The sequence below is a fragment of the Anastrepha ludens genome, chromosome 5, assembly GCF_028408465.1.
Source record: "Anastrepha ludens isolate Willacy chromosome 5, idAnaLude1.1, whole genome shotgun sequence".
Taxonomy (NCBI): domain Eukaryota; kingdom Metazoa; phylum Arthropoda; class Insecta; order Diptera; family Tephritidae; genus Anastrepha; species Anastrepha ludens.
Genome location: NC_071501.1, coordinates 14412817 through 14434540, shown reverse-complemented (window position 1 = coordinate 14434540; position 21724 = coordinate 14412817). Strand labels below are relative to the sequence as shown.

Here is a 21724-nt window from a genome sequence, read left to right as displayed (position 1 = left end):
GGTAGACCAAAAATGCTTTCATTAGTAGACGGTCGGTTTTTATTCAAATTATTAACGGCTTCATTTGGTTTATTCATTGTTACTAACTCTATTATTAGCCATTGTTTTTTGCTTTCTCGAGTGGTTTATGCGAGGTGGCGCAAAATTAATCACTTTGTTGTTTGAGACAATCAAAGACCTGAAAGGTGCTTTAGTGGAAGAGTGGGATAAGATAGGTGATTCCACTCTTCAAAACTTGGCAGACTCTATGCCTAAGCGAATAAATGATGTTCTTTCTCAAAATGAAAAACATATTAATTATAAGAAAATCGAGAGTTTTAGAAACGTTGAAAAAAGTGTAAAGAAAGGTCAATGCACATCTACTTTTTTCATATGAAGTTATTTTAATTTCTTTTTTAATTTAATAAGTTTAGTCAAGTTGAATTTTTGTTCTATAATTTTTTGTTCCTATTTTTCCTGAATATACCTATATTAAAATATATATAGTTTTTCATTAGAAAATACCCTTGTTCATATACTTATTTCTGTGAGGTATAATTTTTGCAAATAGGTCGTACGTCAGTCACATATGACACTTCTGAACTAAACAAACAGACAGACCATAGATTGCGTAAAGGCCAAACAAAGATTTCTATCACCCAAACTTAATTTTTTATCGAATAAAATGTTTAAATCATACTGGATGATTAATTTTGCGCCACCTTGTAAAATTCTTGCTCATGGAATTTTAACGAATAGTCGGACTTGATTAGTTCTAAAACGTACTTAAGGAATTTGTATTCCAGAACAAGTCCCGAAAAATCGATAATACATTTTGTTCAAATCCCGAAATATTTGAAAAATGATTACTAATATTGCCATCCTCTATGTGTGTTCATCGAAATTAATAAAACTTGTGAGACAACAGATTAGCTTTTGATATCTTGCAAAGAAAAAAGTTTCGGCAAACAATGATTAAATGCCAGCACAAAAGATATCCTTTTTATTACACGAGTACATCCAAAAATAAATACACCCATTAACCAATAATATTAAGCCATGTGTGCTTATAAGATATTTACAGGGTCGTTCAAGTTGAAATTTCTTTTTCTGAATTCAATCTAAACATATGAAGAACAAAATATTTGTGTATATATATTCGTTATCGCAATGCGTCGACGGTGAGCACATTTCTATTTATTTTTCTGTGAATTTATCGAATTTTTTTTTAACATCAAAAATGCCTGAACGGAATCGACGAAGCCAGAATTGCATATATTTAGTTCTCCAATTCTAACTCTACCTCTATTTGTTCTCGAACTCATTTTAAGAAATTGTAGGTTGTCTACTTAAAACCCTCAATAAATATACCTTTGAACTCTGGCAACTATCAAAGCAAAGAGAAACTCAAACTTGAATGGCCCTTCACATGGGTGCACATACAAATTAATAAAAGCTGAGCGACGACAGATTGGCAAACAAAAAAAGATGAAACAAACAATAATTAAATAACAAAGGATACCCCTTTTGTTATAGAAATAAATGTATCCATTAGGCAGTAAAATTAAGCCATGTGTGTAATAGATATGTGCGTGTATGAGGGAAGATGACCGAGGCAGTGAAAAAGTCTGGAATTACGTTGACGTACTCTTTATATCCAAACAGCGCTTGGCTAAATTCCATAGCACAACAAAATGACAAAAATGTTACTAAATAAATAGTTGAACTGCATTCTTAGTATTATCTCATATTCCTTTTCTGTAAATTATAAGAAATGTTACCTTTTCTTTCACTCATTACAATGAAACTATTTATTTTTGATTTTCTTTTTTTTTGCATTAATCTGTTTTTCATAGTCTGCCAAAAATACTATATTTTTTTGAAAAAATAAATTAATTGAGTAAATAAATAAATAAAACTAATCGTTTTCCCTAGAAAATTTAAAAATAAGACCGAAGTATTGGCTAGCTGAATTTCTCTACTTTATTGATGAGTTGACGTTGCGTTAAAAAGGAGAAAATAACATTAACAGTGACCCAATACATTTCATTACATATTAATATCGATTATTAGAACTGATAATTTTTTATAGTTAAATGGCTTCTTTAATTGCTGATTATAACAGAAAATATTACTGAAAATCAGACACTGCGAATTCAGTCTTGCTTGTCCATTTAAATATCCTGGTCTCCACTAGACAAATGGTACGCATTAATGCCATGATACTCGATTCATAGGTAGGGTACATACTATAAAAATAGGCTTAGGAAAAAATCGTTCAATGGCACACAGGTTTAAAATTTTGAAAACATAAGTCAGATCAAAATTCCATCCCACATGTAATAGTCTTCTAAAGCCTTCTAAAAAAATAATACTGATTACGAGTCTGTGAGGTATGTCTATTCATATACATACATATGCTTGCTCGCGTATACATGTGAAGATATTGGCCACATTTTGCTTGAGAATTGCAAGCACTTGAGATGAGCAAATTGTTTGTGTCCATTGAAGCTTATGGAAAAACTTTTGCTATCGCTTACATACAAAGACTCAACGAGTATCACTTGTGGCTGCTATCGGTAGATTTGTAATTTTTGCAAATAGAGTCGTACATCAATCGTATTTTCCACTTGTGAACTAAAAAGCTACAAACAAGTAACGGAGATTATTACGTCTGTGTAAGAAATTAATACGTCTGTGTAAGATGACGTTGCACGCTACTACAAGCGACATCAGAATTGGAAGTAACCTCGAATAACGAGCCGTTCGATACCAAGCGAGGTTTCATCTTGTGACTTTTTCAACCCCTTGCTGGAGAAAATCTTTGGCGCTGCCAAGCTGACCCGCACTGATACTATCTTTCATAAGAGTACCATGCTACTAGTATATGCCGACGCCATCGACATTATCGACGAAACCAACCGCGCTGTATGCTCGGCATACTCCAGTTTAAAGAGAGAAGCGAGCATTTTGGGTCTTGCGGTGAATGAGGGTAAAACGTCGCGTCTTGGACAATATGTCAGAGTTGACAACCAACAATTCGAAGTTGGGAAGAACTTTGTGTACCTTGAGGCCAGTACTAATAACAGAAATGACGTCAGCCTGGAGATCAAACGGAGAAGACCCCTTGTCAACAGGTGTTATTTTGGGTTTAGCAGTTAACTGAGAAGTAGAGCTCTCTCTCGAAGGCTTACACTGGCACTCTACAAAAAGCTCAAATTCCCGTCCTCTTATATATATATATCGCAGCAGCATGGACGATGTCAAAAACGGATGGAAACGTTTTGGGAGACTCTGGGAGAAAAATTCTTTGGCCCCCTCCGCCTTTGTGAGGAGTACCGCGTATGGTGGAACAGCGAGTTGTATGAACTATATAGGGACATGGACATAGTTAAGCGTGTAAAAATACAGCGACTACGCTGGCTTGTCCATGTCACCCGTATGAAAGAAGACGCTCCAGCAAGGCGAATTTACTACACGGTACCCCAAAAAGAAAGGCGTGGAAAGCGTCATCTCCATTGGAAAGACCAAGCGATGTAGGACCTATCTCCACTCGAGATTTCCAACTGGCACCACCGAACGCAGGACAGAAACCGCTGGCGCGCCATTTTGGCTTTGGCCAAAACCGACACACGGTTGCAGCGCCACATAAGTAAGTAAGTAAATGGAAAAACTTTTGATGCCATTTCTTTACTTTTATTGGAAGATTGTGGTAAAGATATTCAAGTTTTCATCCAAATCTTACCCGATTTAGACTTCCAAAACGTGATTGAAAAGGAGTTTGCCCGCTCTTTTAATTTCTTGAAAAATTAAAACTTTCAAGCCCCAATTTTTTCCTCCCAAATATTACTTTTTGATCAAATGAATCATGCCACTATCTAAATTATCCTTATCAAACTATTCGGAGACACTTTATAGTTCTAGCCCGGATGGAAAGTTGATCAAGTCTGGATTTGGTATATTTTTAGTTTCAGTATCATCACGCAATAGACGATTTACTGCTTCTTTACGACCTCTCAACTCATTTTGCTACGGAAAGCACTTTTTCTTGTTCAAGTTAATGATGAATACTAGAACATAATAAAACAATTTGGTAGTCACATACCTTAATATTATTTATTAAACAGTGGTAAAGTTCATATACACAGGTATTTTAAACCTTTGTGTAAAAGCTGACATAAAATTTCTTCCAGTAGATATTTTTTTTAAAGCAAATGTTTCGCTTAGGAAGTGATGATTCTGGCGGGTACACCCTTTTTGGGTGTTTGGCCGAACTCCTCCTCCTATTTGTGGTGTGCGTTTTGATGTTGTTCCACAAATGAAGGGACCTACAGTTTCAAGCCGACTCCGCAGTGCAGATAATTTTTATGAGGAGCTTTTTCATGGTTGAACTAATTAATAAGGCTAATTATATACTTTTACTAAAATCAAAAGTTTCTTTTAATACTCACTGTCACTGTTTGGTGCGGTTTTTGGTCTGGCGGCATCATCGGGGCATTTTTTTCGAAAATGAGCGAGGAGCCGCGGTTACAGTAAATGGCGAGCGTTACCGTGACATACTCAACGAGTTGTTTCCAAAAATTGAAGAGGGTGACATGGACGACATTTGGTTTCAACAGGACGGTGCAACTTGTCACACTGCAAAGTTACACTCGAACTTTTGGCTACCGTTTTTGAATTCCGATATCAATTGGACGCCTCGGAGCTGGACGCCCGTTGGACTATTTTTTGTGGGGAGCCGTTAGGGACAAAAGCTATGCGAACCATCCAGAGACGATTGATGCTTTAAAACACGAAATCGAAGTTGCCATTCATGAAATTGGAGCACAAACAATAGAAAATGTGCTTAAAAATTGGGTTGATCGAATGGCCTACTGTAAAGCCAGTCGTGGCAGTCATTTGAACGATATTATTTTTCATTCATAAATGACAATGTTCAATCTTCCAAATAAAAAAAAAAGTTTGAAAAAGTATTGATTAATTTTTTTTTTATAGCCGATTCGAAAAGCAAATTGTACATGGCACCCTATATTTGTTATGAAATAGCAGCTAATCGAAGTCGACAAAGTAAAGGTAAGTCATTTATCTTTGATATCATCAGTGATGTAATTGACTATCCTCTTTATCTCAACATTCAACACAAAAAAATTGTAGAGTACTGATTTATGCTTTTTGGAATAGATTAAAACGATGTATGCCTCTTATTCTCCGGTACATAAAATATTTAATGGATTTCATAAAATTTGAATTTTTTTCCAATGTTTTTTTTTATCAACAAAACTTTCAAATAGACACTAAATGAGTTACACTGATAAATATGAACTACTGGTCATACATTTCTTTTTTTTTTGTTGTCTGTAAGAAATCCTGTATTTCTAGATTTACTTATAATAAATAAATAAATATATCGTAAGAAACAGTTTCGAAAATATCGCTATAAATGCAAATCAAGTTTTTCAAGTATTTCTTGCAAGAATCTGAAGTACCGAAAAAATGTATAAAACTTTGTATGTAATGTATAATTCTTTTTACTTACCCTCAATCGCGCGGCGGTTAAAATTTGCTTGCACGTAATCGGATGGACAATCGCGAAATATCGTTCCATGCATATGACGACGAGTATGAAAATCGACGCAGTGTAGCTGAGCGAATGCACGTACTGATACATGCGGCAGAGGAATTCGCCAAAAACCCAGCTAAGTGAAGAAGAGAGAAACGTAAGGTCATTGAAATTATTTGACGTATAATAAATTTTAAGTATTTAAGTAAAGGACATAACAAAGAAATTTTTGTGTTATTAGCTAACACCCGATTAGCTTTGCGGTGCCACACAGCTAAAGGTATAATTTTATAATTTTTCATCCTAATGTGAAGAGATAACTAATATTGGCAATAAAGTCTGAAACAATTTATTAATATAAAAGCAAAAATGGAAATTTCCTACACTCATTCCACGTTTATTGGAGCCATGTGTACTATGGTATCGTAAAAAATCAATAAATAAATTCTTCTATAAGCGTTGATAGTAATTTCAAATGTGGTGAGAATCGATTTTTTTTTTTTTGGTGCAATGTAAAAAAGACTGGTAGCGGCAGGCTAATGACCTACTCTGTCAGAAATCAAGTAGATTAACGTAACTAACGCACAAGTAGAGGCCCGGGAGGAGTGAACAACTGGGAAAAAAGGCAAACTGAAACGACTCTAACTTTAGAAAGGTTTAACCAAATTGCACACTCTTCATTTGGCACACAGTTGGCTACTTCAGAAGGCAGACATCTGAAAAGCATAATTATCATTGCCGACGGGTAAGCTTTCAAGTATTTTCCTAGAGTTCCAAACATTTTCCATGACATAAATGCACTTGTTGAGATTAATCTTCAACGAAAATATCGTAAACGCAATGCTATCAAAAGCGGAAGTCAGATGGTACCCAACGGTCTTACTTTATGCTTGCCCTAACCACTATTAATTTTTTTCTTGTCCCCAGGCGTCACAAATTTATAAGCATTTGTTTTTTGAAGGGAAATTTCTTAGGCGTCGATGACGGAGCGAGAATGTAGAGTAAAACTCAAGGCCATGCAACGTTTTGGGCATTTTCGTTCCGCGAGAGAGAAAAAAGGTATTACGTAGGGGAAAAAGAGGAAGAGAGCCTTATATATACAATATCTTAGATACGCTTTAGGCTATTTTTCCTATTTGTCTATTTCTATTCTCTGCAAGTGTTGTGAATTCATTTAGATACATATCCTTTCCCTCCTCTCTTTCGCTTTCTCTCTCGGAGCTTTCCCTCTTTCTTTTTCTGCCTTGAAAGTTTCACTTCTGTTATGTTTACTACGCTACACGCACTGTTTTTTTTATATGGTTCATACTACAACAGCAAACATATAACTCATAGTTTCAAACTTTCTACAAAAGTTTTCGAGTTTTCATCAAAATGTTTAACCTTTTAACCAGAATTTCTAGAATTTTTCTGTCTATATAGTTTCATGACTCATTGAATTTCAGAAATACAAAGTTCAAGTGACTACAAGCTACCGTCCTGTTCTTCAATATAATGTAACAGACAACATCGAAATTTTTTATGTAAAGTACTGATTTTTTGAAAATTTTTGAAAAAAAATTATAACTATTGTATTTTTTATTTTTTTTTTACTTATTTTTATTACTTATTCCCCAACTTATATTAATTCTAAGAGAACGTAGGTTCGAATGTCCGTGAAACACCAAAATGAAGAAAAAGTTTTTTCTAACAGCGGTCGCCCGTCGGCAGGCAATGGCATACCCCCAAGTGTATTTCTGCCTTGAAAAAGCTCCTCATAAAAAATATCTCCCGTTCAGAGTCGGCTTGAAACTTTAGATCCCTCCAATTGTGGAACAACACAGACGCACGCCACAAATGGGATAATGCACTTTTATTTACATTTTTAATTTCTGGATTTCAAATTTCTTAACGGCGATATACGTGTAAGTTTATATGTGACACTGTGTGTGTGAATAATTACATAACTTGTGAACAAAATCAAATGAAGTCAAAGCAAGTCAGCGATTAAGTCAGTGGTGCACGCAAATCCTCATAGCTTACTTGTCACGTACAAGCAGGCAGTATGCCATGTACCATATATGTAAAACTATGCGGTGCACGCGGCTAAGCTAAAGTCAAGTAGTCTTAATGCATAATATGCACCTCTGTTTTAAAAAACCAAAACTATTTTACAAATACAAAACTAAAACTAAGCAACGGTGTATATTTTGCGACAGGAATTTTTTAATACGCAAAATCAATGTAACCGACTAACACTGCGATACACAAATTTGTTTGCCTTGCCAAGTTATTAAAAACTATCCAGCATGCCATTTTCTGAAAGTTTGCTTAGACTGGTGGTCTTGGCTGTTTGAAAGCTTCTACTGATTTCATTCCTTCCATCGAAAACTTCCGCTATGGGAATAGATCCAAAGGGACAAATCAGTTGAAGGCGGCTAACGGTGCAATGAGTAGATTTCCGATTTCCCAGAAATTTACTCAAAATCACTGATAAAATGACGAATTGTCGTACAAAAGTGTTCAGCTGTAAATTTCTCGATACTCAGGATTGAAATACGAAGTTTATATTCTTGCAACCAATCATTTCTAGACTCTTAAGCACATGGAAGTTGTCGGTGATTGCTGAGTCTAATGAAATCAATTCTTAATTGAAAATTTGTTTAGAATTTAAAAAAAAAAAACTTGTGCAATCTGTACTTCAGACTTTTGCGGAATACTTTTTTCGAGCTAATTTTCCTCTGGTGGCTGTTGTTGTTGTAGCAGCATAAGCATTCCCCATGCATATACCGAGAATGCTGTTGAAATGGCATTCTTTGGCCGGATATAAGTCCAGGTCGTTCCAGTAACGTAAAATCGACGTTTGAATGCCTCTGGGGGCCTTGAGTGGGCATTTTGATGTTTGTTTTCAGATTCATATTGAAAACTCTATACCCGATCTAGTCACCAGTAACAATCACTTCAGCAGCATTACCGATATATTTATGGGGAATGTTTATGCTGCTACAACAACAACAACAACAGTGAAATATTCGATCGCTTGTTTGGTTATCTGTGATAAAATTTTCGAATCAAGCTTCCGATTATAAAAAAGAATTTCACCAAATTGTGTTAGTTTTCATTTTCTCAACTACTGTAGTGTTAATCAAGCTGAAATGATAGTAATAAAAACAGTAAAAACTGGAAAAAAATATAAACCGTGAAACTGGTACAGTGGGATGAGATATCTGCAGATAATATAATATTTACATTGGCAGTGATAGCTAGGCGGTAATAAAATCTCTCACAAAACAGTCGACAAACTCCAACGTGGTCATGAAATGCCGCGCATCTCTTAACGAGATAACTGAGTAATTTCACCTAAACATAACATGGGTGATTAGCCATTGTGACATTGAGAGTAACTGCTGAGCGGATAAACTAGCGAGACTCGGCACCAAATTTACCGTTAAGTACGTGCAAGCTGCTTATCTTTGAAGATATTGTAAGAGCAGCAAACGGAAGATGGCGTAACAAAATCATCGGCAAAATCGCTCGACAATTGCGGCCAACCCTCAATGCTAGACCCACAGAATCCCCGCTAAACCAAAATAATCAGACACACCCAGGCGAACAAGGTGAAACATGTGACTACTGCAGAAGCTGAATATATTAGGAAGAGGAAGGAACGATCTTGCTCCTCCTGTGCCATTGTTCTGCTCTATCCAGACGCATATTTACCTTTTGAAGTAAACAATTTTTTATTGAGATGGAAGAACTGTGTAAGTACCCATTGATTTTAAGACAAATAATCACAAGTTACCGACGTAGCTTCACAATGGATTTCAGCCTAACCTAACCTAAATGTGATTCATATAGAGTGTTATAAGATTTTTATTACTACTATTTTAAATCAAATCCTGATAATTTTTTTATATTTTCTGTAGACAATTCACTCTGGGGACCAACTGGTATTTGATCATCACTAAGCGAGCGTTTTTCTACCTATCTAAAAATGCTTCTACCACTTGCAAATTTGTGTGAGGGATAAGAACTAATCACAACATACTTTTTAAAGTACACCGAACTGTTGATGAAAAATGTGTCATACTCATATACAGAACAACACCCAAAAGAGGTAATAGGCAAATCGAATCGTTCACGGAACGGAAAATAATGGTTGACCAGATTTTGCTGTGTATGCTGGTGGGTTTAGGGGGAAGTCATCCATTATCGGTCTATAAGCTGAGCCCATCGGGATAAACACTCAGTTTAGAACAACACAACCAACAACTAGCTGGATTGAAGCATATCAGGACTGGCGAAAAGGATGGAAGTTATTTTCCTGCAGAACAACGCAGGGCCACAAATACTTTTAACGGCATGCCAAAGGCGTCTAAAGAAAAAAGGCTTCTAAAGAAATTGTAAAGTATTTATAGTAAATTAATTCATTAATAATGCAAAAGAGAAACCAAGCAATTGTCACCTTTTTCTTCCAAAATTTTCTTCAAAGCACAAAACAAGCCTTAAGAGAGGCTGGTGAAAATACGATGATCAAATTTTTCACCAATAGACACCAAAAGTTCGACAATTACAGAAGTATGAAATTGACGTCAAAATTTATGTAAATTAAAAGTAAATTTCGCCTTGTGCCTTATGAAGAAAAGCAAAAACATGCAGAATTTTTTACTTCCTCTAAAGACTGCATTTTTTGGAACAGAGGACTTATAACATACATGCGTGGCACAATAATAATGCGAGCAGATACAGATAGTATCAAAATACACATCTGCACGCACACACACGCACGTACACACGCATTAACAGCATGATTTCGGCTCCGCTTTCACAAAGCATACCAGAGCATTTATGCGCTCAGTGGGTACCATGGCGTATGCGCAATATTTAATTAACATAAATTCTAACAAAAGTAGTAGATGCATATGCGTTTCATGCAAAGACTGTGAATGACAGCATTCAGCGGAAAAAAATATTGCCCTGCATTTCTCTTTGCAGATATGTAAAACAAAGGGAATTTAATTTTGGAGGAATATGTCGCTACATGGAGAGCAAAAAGGTTAATATAGTGCAAGTGCATATATGATTTATGAGGGTGAAGCGGAAAGTTTCCAGCATAGTCTTCAAGTAACGGAAGTACGAAGTATGTTTTAGTTGCACATAGCAACAGTGGCGCCAGCAAGAGAAAGCGGGCAAACACACCACTTGGGCGAAGTCCTCAACCACCTGTGTGATCCTTCTAGTAGAAAAATGTGACACACAGATGGCGCTTCAAACAGTAAGAAAGCGTTGTTCTTAAGCGACAACAGGTGGGCATTCACACTACTTAGGACTGATAGCGGCAGGTTAATCCCCTACCCTGTCAGAAATCAAAATGATTAACGAAAGCAATGCAAGACAGGTCTTGTCGAGGCGCTATGGTCTCGAGAGGAGAGTACAAGGAAAAACAAAAAAAAAGCGGAAAAGTAAGAAAAATCTGTATATTTGTGGAAAAGTCGAAATACTTTGAAAAATAAAAAGAGAATAAAGAAATGAACGCTTCAGTTTCTTAATAGGAAATAAACCAATTTTGGATGTTAGGATTCAATAATTTTGTTTATATTTAAGTGCTTATCCCTGCTAAATTAGAACAAAATGTGAATTATTGTGACATGGAAGGGATAATGGAAGGAAAAACAGATGAGCCATGAAACTATACTTTAACTCATCGTCTGGTTGATTAAGTAAATTTTTTTAATTTAAAAAAATTAAATGTTTGATAATAAAAAAAATAAATAAAATATGTAATAATGAATTATTATTTAATTAATAAGTATTTATAGTCTAGTACGGCCGCCATAGCCGAATGTGTTGGTGCGTGACTTCTTCTTCTTCTTCTTAATTGGCGCGATAACCGCTTACGCGATTTTGGCCGAGTTTAGCAAAGCGCTATAGTTATTCCTTTCTCGTGCTAACCGGCGCCAGTTGGACGCACCAAGTGAAACCAAGTTCTTCTCCACCTGATCTTCCCAACGCAGAGGAGGCTTCATCTGAAAATCCAAAAATCTTGGGCAGAATCTTTCTCACGAACACACCAAGCGTCGCTTCATCGGATGTTGTCATCGTCCAAGCTTCTGCGCCATACGTTAGGACGGGCATGATGAGAGTCTTGTAGAGTGTTAGTTTTGTTCGTCGAGAGAGGACTTTACTGCTCAGTTGCCTACTTAGTCCAAAGTAGCACTTGTTGGCAAGAGAGATTCTACGTTGGATTTAGAGGCTGACATTGTTATCGGGGTTAATGCTGGTTCCTAAATAAACGAAGTCTTTTACAACCTCGAAATTGTAACTGTCAATATTGACGTGGGTGCCGATACGCGTGTGCCCCAACTGCTTGTTTGATGACAGGAGGCACTTCGTTTTGTCTTCGGTCACCACCAGACCCATTCCTTTTGCCTCTTATCTAGTTTAGTTCATGACTACCATTCGCCTATTCAGGGAGAACGTAGGTTCGAATCTCGGTGAAACACCAAAATAAAGAAAAAGGTTTTTCTAATAGCGGGTGATACTCGGCAGACCATGGCAAACTTCTGAGTGTATTTCAGCTCCTCATAAAAAATATCTGCAACACGTAGTCCGTGTGAAACTGTAGGTTTTTCCATTTCAAATAGTAGGAGGAGCTCGACCAAATACCCGAAAAGGGTGTAAGCACCAATTATATATATATATATACCTATGTTATGGTAAAGGGGTTTCCAATAACAGGTGTTAGGTGTTAAGCAGTAGAGATGATAAACGATTTTTTATGACCGAAATCGGATGGTATTGATCTGGACAACGTTTATTTTCAACAAGATGGTGCTACGTGCAACAAAAGTAACGAAACCATTAATTTTTTACGCGAAAAGTTTCCAGACCGCGTTATCTCTCGAACCACAAATGGCCACCGAGATCTTGTAATTTAACAGCTTATGGCTTTTTCCTTTGCCAACAGCCTAGGGTCGATGCAAGACCTCAACGGTGGAATACGTGAGACTATCGAGGCCATTTTGCAATTCGGTTATCGAAAATTTCATGAAAGGGAGTTTATCCTGTAAGCGTGGTCGTGGTGGTCATTTGACTGATGGTGTTTTATTATTATCTATTCAACGGCATACCTTCCTCTTTATAATGAAATAAACATCCGATCATTTATTTTCAAAAATAGTATTTTACTTTGAATATCAAAATAACACCTCTCATTGGAAAACCCTTTATAATTATGAATAAAAAAACTGTAACACATTTATCATTAACATTTTTGAGTACCTGGTCATAGCGCACTTTCATCAAATGGTATCATTGCCTTAGAGCACTTTTTATGAATAATGTAATACATGTCAACAAAAAAAAAAAAAAAATAGAAAACTACCAAAAAATTTGTTTTCTTTATTAGACAGGCAACTTTTCATCCCACCCCAGTACACCAACGGTTACCGCAAACATAATATACATAAAACGAAAACTTAGAAAAACAACTTCATACTTAGTTTTTACCAGTATTTTGCTACCATTGCATTGCAGGCTGCAGCTACTGGCTTACATTTCTCATTATGCGTAATTGCAATGGCGTCGCGACAGCGCAAGGATTACCATTGTTGGCTGATAGAAACAGATGCGACTGTTAGAAGCGGCAAAAGAAAGTGTAGAGATGTATGCAGCTCAACAAAAGTGTAGCAAAATGCTGGAGAAATCAAACCTCCCTCCAAGACAAACCACAAATGCAAGGAATAGCGGAAATGCGCAAATGCGGAAATGCGAAAAAACGTTAAATGCTTCTGCCAAATGCGACAGCTGTGTGCACTGTTCGTTTTTCCCAAGCATTTAATTCCTTTTCTTCCGCCACAGCAACTAAACGATTATGGGCGCCATGGAAACAAACGAATTTTAAACCAGGTTGAAGTAGAAGATCTTTAAGAAAAGATACTTGCACTAAACAAAGCAATGAGACTCGTTTTTTAAAGAACAAACTCAGAGAAGGAATTACTTATTTTTTGGCGAGATTATGAATTGTCATACCTTTATACCAAATTCAACCAGAAACTGAAAGAAAGCAAGGATACAAGCTATTAAAAATAAGGCAAAAGTCTTGAAAAAAGAGCTGGGAAGAGCAAAGTCGAGATCAATGCTTCTACAGGCAATGTTTAGCTCACCAACAGTTCTTGTAATGGAAGTAAAATTAGAATAGCAAATTTCCCAAAAATCGAAGAATGAAATTGCAGTACTCCTTAAAAAATATTAAGGCTATGTGCTCTGCAAGAAGAGAACAATTGAAGAGAGCAAAGATAATATCATTGATGGGCACAACTTACTGTATAGAGCATCTGAAAGCAAGTGACTCGAAATCTATCAGTTCGCACCGGCATCAGTAAGGCGGTGGAGGTCCTAGAAAGTTAGAGGTAAAGAGTGAAGCGTATGAGTAGGTGCTTAGTACTTTCGTTCTGGCAGAAGGCAGGGAATAAATCTAGTTCTAAATTATTGATGCATACTTGAACTTTGTCATAATTAGGGAGTTGGAACCGTTTATCTAGTATAGGACTCTTTGTAGTGCTTAGCATGACGCCGCAGAAGAGCTAAGTTAGAATAGGCCCTCGATACGACGAAGTTAATATGGTTAACAGAGGAATGACTTGAATCAAAGCTTACCCCGAAATCAAAGAATTTATTAAACAGATATATAACTTTTACCTTTTTCTGACCCATTTTGCACCAAAGAATTATTTTTCTTCTCTAACATGTGGAATTTTAAAAGAAACTTCGACAAAAAATGTTTGTAGCTATTGTATTTGTTATTAGTTGTTGTTGTAACTGCATAAAATATTCCCCATAAATTCTTAAGGACTGCTACGCTTAGTGAAATTTCTCGGGTTTTAACTCCGGATTTTCCCTATAACGCAGAGCCAACTCTCATACGAAACCCAAACTTTTCTTACGCTCTGGAATTCGTTCTTTCAGACTTTAAAACACTAGTTGCTCTCAGATGTAACGTAAAATTATAATAATAGGTCTATTTATAAGTTCGTGCGGTTTTACAACAGATGGCGTAACTTGATTATTATTCCATCGATCCACATTTCCAAACATTCATTGGAGAGCTACTGTCGTAAGGCACAAACGTCAGTATAAGTTTTTTATTTGAAGCGTAAACAACAATATTTTTACCACACTTGAAAATGTCGAATTTCGTGCCAAATAATGTGTTTTTGCGGGGAATTCTTCATCATTATTTTAATATGAAGAAAAAAGCAGCCGAAAGTCATCGTATCTTGGTGGAAGTTTATGGTGAGCATGCTCTATCTGAGCGAACGTGCCAGAAGTGGTTTGCACGCTTTAAAAGTGGTGATTTTGGCTTGGAAGACGAAGAACGCGAGGGTGCGCCGCCAAAGTTCATGGATACCGAATTGGAGGAATTGCTCGATCAAGATCCGGCTCAAACGCAAGAAGAGGTTGCAAAAACTTTGGGAGTTGATCAATCAACCATTTCCAAACGTTTAAAAGCCATGGGAATGATCCGAAAGGTAGGCCATTGGGTGCCGTATGAATTGAAGCCAAGAGACGTTGAACGCCGTTTTATGGCATGCGAACAACTGCTTCAACGGCACAAAAGAAAGGGTTTTTTGCATCGAATTGTGACTGGCGATGAAAAGTGGGTCCATTACGACAATCCAAAACGTCGGGCAACGTATGGATACCCTGGCCATGCTTCAACATCGACGTCGGCGCAGAATATTCATGGCCTGAAGGTTATGCTGTGTATCTGGTGGGACCAGCTGGGTGTTGTGTATTATGAGCTACTGAAACCGAATGAAACGATTACGGGGGATGTCTACCGACGACAATGGATGCGTTTGAGCCGAGCACTGTGAGAAAAACGGCCGCAATACGCCGATAGACACGACAAAGTTATTTTGCAACATGACAATGCTCGGCCACATGTTGCACAAGTGGTCAAAACATACTTAGAAACGCTCAAATGGGATGTCCTACCCCACCCGCCGTATAGTCCAGACCTTGCGCCATCCGATTACTATCTCTTCCGATCGATGCAACATGGCCTGGCTGACCAGCACTTCCGTAATTACGATGAAGTCAAAAAATGGATCGATTCGTGGATTGCGGCAAAACCGACCGAATTTTTCACAAAGGGAATCCGTGAATTGCCAGAAAGATGGGAAAAAGTAGTAGTAAGCGATGGACAATATTTTGAATATTAAATTTGTAACCATTTTACGTCAATAAAGTTTCAAATTTCGAAAAAAACCGCACGAACTTATTCATAGTCAAAATATAATGACAAGTAAGAACGTAACACAAAATTTACAGGTTTTCTATGTTTCAAAGAAGACTTTTGTATCAAAACCATGGGAGAGAAGTTACAGTTACTCAAAATATTGCATTGGAGAAACGAGGAACGAGTCAAGTTAGTACTCTTCACCTCTTTACTGGCAAGATTGGTTCTGTGACTCATTACACTGCCCTGCATCGATTTTGCGAATAAGATTTCCGAAGGGAATTTTCGCGCTAAGCACGAATCCTAGTTCAAAAATTTTCCATCACGTCAGGTTTTCGAGAAAAAGGGGGTTGAAGCCCCTAAAAATAGCGTATTTGGCCATTTTTCAAAAATTGTGGAGCAGAACCCTAACGTGCTACGATCTTCGTTATTGTCAGTAATTGAAGGTTGAACTTTGCTCTTTGAAATAAGCCCAAACCCAAATTGTTCGCAAGCACCCTTAGAAAAAAAATGAACATAGGAACTTATCTACACCCAAGATAAGATATAATGAAAAGTGCAGTGTTCCTAAGGTATTTAGGGTTCAGGGTTCTGCTCCACAATTTTTGAAAAATGGCCAAATACGCTATTTTTAGGGGTTTCAACCCCCTTTTTTTTGAAAACCTGACGTGATGGAAAATTTTTGAACTCGGATTCGTGCTCAGCGCGAAAATTCCCTTCGGTAACACTAGGTCAGATCTTATTCGCATCAGAAAAATTGAAATTTGCAGGGCAGTGTTATTATTATAAATAATTTCTTCTTCTTATATTTTCTTCATTAGGCTGTTCAGCAGTCAGCTGGTGAGTTGATGGAATAAAAATTTCCGAAAAAAAATTGCAGTAAAAAAATTAAAAAAGTCTTTGCTATATATCAAAAAGTAAATTCTCAGTTTTCCTAGGCTGGCGATTCCCAGGCACTTTTGATTTAAGTTGCTGCTCTCAGAGAAAAAATAGGGCACTTGAAGTGTTTTTTCAGCAAGAAAATTCAACAAATCAGAAGTACAGATTAATGTACAAGATGATAAATTTTTTTATTTGTTTTTTTTAAGCTAATAATTTAATAATTCTAATTAAATAATTGTTGGATCTGGTTTTTTTTTAACAAAGCATAGCATAGAGAGCGATTTTAATAAAAACAGATTACAGATTCTAATCGGTTCTACCCGAATTTGCATTGAATTACAGATTTATTAAATATAATCAAATTCAAATAGATTAAAATTGCCTGAGAAAACTAGAAAATCACTTTTTTTTTATACAACCCTCGGTTTCATAAAATTCCCAGAAGAAAACCGACAATGCTCAATCGATTTTTGAGGATTATGTATCTTCATATAAAAAATCATAAATAAAAATTACTCGGATCTGAAAGCCTAGATTTTTTATTTTTGTTCACAGTATTTTATTTGCTAATCTGTTATTAAAAAATGTAAGAAAAATTTTGGCCATACGAGGTTCCATCAAAAAGTTATCAGCCTTCAAACAATGGTCTTCACGTGGACAATGGACACAGATATAGCCGGTTCTACTAAAGCAATTTTGATGAGATAAAATTTATATGATGTAAAATTGATGTCTTTATCGTGTGAACTACGCTCATTCGGGGAAAAAAAATTTAGTATTTCTTTCGGGCCTTTAAATTAAAAAAAGGGTCAAAAAAGAGTTTTTCATCTTTGAACGTCCGCCATTTTGTCAAATTTTTATTTTTTTTAACGATCATATCTCACACTATAACGACATTCAAACTGAACAAGAACTTTTTTGTCTTTTTGATATCAGACTCCCGTGAGTCCCGGAATCCGTGCAGCCAGCGACATACCTTGTTATGGAATATCACTTTTTGAAGATTGACAACTTTTTGAAAGAACCTCGTAAGACCAAAAAAAAATTTTAATTTATTTTTTCACAATCGATCAAGAAATAAAATGCTGAAAACAAGGACAACAAATTTGTTTTCCTTTCCGTTTTACACGCTTTTAAAGAAACACCCAAAAACACCATTTCAAATGAGTCGAGCGCCTTAACAGAGTATAAATGAAAGATCGAGATATTTTACACGAACATTCGCCTACAAAACAAAAATAAATTATAAGCGTAGGGTACTAGAAATGCTCATGCCGCTTGACAGCCAGTGACGATTAGAAAGCAAGTTTTTTTTATTTTTGTTCTTACGAAGAACAAGCATTAAGCCGTTACTCCGGTACTACCGTTATCTAAATCGTCGGAAGACAGTTTGAGCATTGGGTTCTACGTTAGCTACTCTTCGCGCGCAGTCCACCAAAAGCTGCACTTGCTTTAATCTGCTCACAGTTTTATTTATTTCTAAAGGAAACCAACACCAGTTGGGCCTCAGGCTTTTGGAAATTTTTTTTATTGCATTAAAAATTATGATTTCTATCAAATTAGAGCATTTCTCTAAAAAATATTTGTTTTTCATTTTTATTCTTTTGCTTTCTTTATTTATAAAGTACCTTAAAATACCAGTAAATACAGCAAAAATAACAAACTCAGCGTATTTTGGTTTTTGCTTTTGGTATCTAAAATGTGAAAATATATAAACAAAGATAGACAGTTGAGAGCAGTTTAACCAAATTTTTACAATTTAGATACCAAATAAGTAGAAAAAAAAAATTCGAATCAGCTGCTACCTGTTCAATGTGCCTAGGCTTGTGTAAAACACTTGTATTAGTATTAGTAGATATTAAATTCTATGCTTTAAGTTTTTGCATCATTATTTCTTCTGATCTTCATACAAAATACTGCATCAAATATCAAATGCCAACCCACTTCATTTGCAAATATTTCTCATTTCACTACAAGCAGCTCACTTTAAACCTAAGAGCCTTAGCATATCGCCCATCGCTCCCTCTTCAACGCATACAAATCATGGATTACTGTCATAATTGCAAGACAAATGCCCACACGCCCCACGTGCTGGTACAAACAATTGTCGAAATGAATATGAGAGTGGCAAAATTTAGATGCATGACATTGAGTTGACACTTTATGTCCAAGCGACAACAGAATCTAAGAGACAAGATTCATTTCTACTTGGCGGTAAAGTGTTAGTCGAAACCACTTGAGGCTGTTGACAGTAGTCAACGAGGAAATTGCACAACAGTAATTAGGGATTATAGCGCTGCGTGCCAGTGAACTGGCAAGGAGACATGGGTGACACAATTGTGGGTTTAGTACAACTAAGACGACTGTTATTGAAATAAAATCCCATACACGGTGCCCCAAGAGAATCTCACTTATTTTTTATTTTATTTTATGGTAGGTGGGGTAGGATTTCCCATTTCAGTGTTTCCAGGCAGTGTTATAAGGGTTTGGCAACGTGAGGCCGAGCGTTGTCATGCTGTAGAATCACTTCTTCGTGCCTCTCCGCGTATTGCATCAGTTGAAGTCGACATCGCTCCACAGTGATGGTTTCGTTTGGTTTTAACAGTTCATATGACTTTCTTTTCTTTGGATTGCTGTAATGAAGCCATTTTTCATCATTCGTCACAATGCGATGAAGAAAACCCTTCCACCCTTCCTTTTTTGCCGCTGGAGCAGTTGTTCACAGGCGAAAAAACGACGATCAACACCCCTTGGTTTTAACTCGTCCCCCCTCCGAAGTCCCCTGTTTCTGAATCATTCCCAAAGCTTGCTATCGCTTGGAAATGGATTGGCTGGTAACTCCTAATACTGAAGCTCTTTTTGCGTTTGACACGGATCTTCATTGAGCAATGCCTCCAATTGAGCGTCTTCGAAGGTTTTTGGCCTTCCTTCACGCGGACGGTCGCCAACATTAAAATCACCGTCTTTGAAGCGACGGAACCAATCTCGGCACGTTATTTCACTTAAGGCAGCATCTCCATAAACTTTTTGTAGCTCTCGATGCGCTTCAGCTGCCGATTTTTTCGAATGAAAGAGGAAAATCAACACTTCCCGCAAATAATGATTATTCGGCACAAAATCAGACATTTTCACAAAACCAAAAAAACATGATACTAAAACCAAATCACTAAAATGTAGAAGTAGTTTGTTTACCATATATCTAAGCTTGGTTTATGACGTTTAGGTTACGTTAGAAACGACCAGCACACACGGCTGGCGGCATCTATTGACAAACAGCGGGAACTTAGTTGCGCACCTAATACATATTTTATTTGTAAGGATGCCCGGTCGCCTAGTGTACTAAATGTAAAAATATCATACTAGTGAACCTGAACGAAAATTTGGACACCATAATCTAATAAAATTTTGGCCAAAAAGTCGCGCACAAGCAACGATGTGGGAGCAGGGGCGTTATCGTGATGCAAGAGCCAATTTTTGTTCTTCCACAAATCCGGGCGTTTCTGGCGTCTGGCGGATTGCTTCGCCCAAATTACGCATAACTTGCAGGTAATATTCCTTATTGACCTCATGATGCACAACGCCTCTGCAATCGAAGAAAACGGTAAGCAAAACTTTTACATTCGACTGAACTTGGCGCGCTTTTTTCGGTCTTGGTTCGTGCGGCAGCTTCCATTGCGATGATTGAGCTTTGGTTGCCACGTCATAACCATAAACCCACGATTTACCACCAGTCACCAGTTATAACCCTCTGGAGCAAATTTTGGTCGTCGCGGACAGAGTCCAACATCTCGTTAGCAATGTTCACGCGAAGCTGTTTTGGTTGAAATTGAATCGCGGACAGAGCAGTTTTGGTACGAATTTTGCGGCGACCCGTCTCATGCCCAAATCATTGAAAAAAATCGAATGGCACGAGCCAATCGATATGTCTAGGTCCTCAGCAACTTCCCCAGCGGTGATTCGACGATTGGCCAATACCATTTTCTTCACTTCATCAATTTTTTCGTCTGTGCTTGGGCGTCCGGGACGCTTTTCGTTGTTCACATCTTCTCGGCCTTCTGAGAACATTTTGCACCATCAACAAACGTTGCTTTGGTCCAAGGTAGCTTCTCCTTATGACACAGTCAATATTCGAAATGCATCCGCGCACTTAATTTCGTTTTTCACACAAAATTTTATACAGGTCCTTCGATCCATCTTTTTGAATAGGTAAAAATCGAAGACGAGCCGAAACATGTGCAAGCAAAGCATCTGTCAACAATTAATGGCCGAAAAATCAAAATTCGCAATACTTTTTGAGCACACTTCGTAAATTAAACAAAATAATAAATTCGCATAATTCCGTATTCATATCCATTTATTTGTTTGGTGTGCATATCTTCAACGAATTCTTAATAATTTATAGCTAATCTCAATGATTTAGGTGAATGAGAAAAGCTTTTGATTCTGCCATATAATTACAGCTAATTTACTATATTGCATGTATATATCTGAGGAAGAAAAAGAATGTATAAATACGAGTATGTACATGGATTGTTGTCAGCCTTACTTCCGTCGTCTGTTCCCTATCTTCAGTGACATAAACATAATTTATATAGCAATCCACACGAATTAAGTAAATTTCTAAACATGAATGGATACATGCACTCACACACTCATACATACATACATATACTCGTATAGGTACAACACTTCAAATTATATTTGTGTGATTTTCTTATTGCCCACTGCAAACTTCGAGAATTACAGTTCATTGGTTCGCATAAATACTCAAGTAGCTGCAAATTTATTTTTATCGGAAACCGCATGGAAATCGCAATATTCTAACGACATGGTGGCAACTGTAATTGCTAAGACAGTTATGCGCTACAATTCTCTTAGATGACCTGCCCATCAAAGCACTTAAATGTGCGTGAAACTTAATACTTGCCTTGAGGGCCATAATTTGTGTTGGTTTATCGCAGAGATGTGGCCACGAAAGAGAATTCACTGCTTGCTGGGTGGATGGGAAAAATGTAAAAAGGGAACAAATGTAAAAAAAGGGCAGAAATTTAAACAAGGACAAATATTAAAAAAAGGACAAA

The 21724-nt window shown here is 36.8% G+C and overlaps 1 protein-coding gene across 2 annotated transcripts in view; it reads right to left on the bottom strand.

Moving 5' to 3' along the window:
* The window catches only part of LOC128863375 (trissin receptor), a 189073-nt gene that overhangs the window by 107591 nt on the left and 59758 nt on the right, over positions 1 to 21724 (bottom strand). For both annotated transcript variants that reach the window (XM_054102503.1, XM_054102504.1), the window contains exon 3: positions 5516 to 5675. In XM_054102503.1, coding sequence (XP_053958478.1) covers positions 5516 to 5675 — 160 coding nt within the window. The remainder of the gene's footprint in view (positions 1 to 5515; positions 5676 to 21724) is intronic.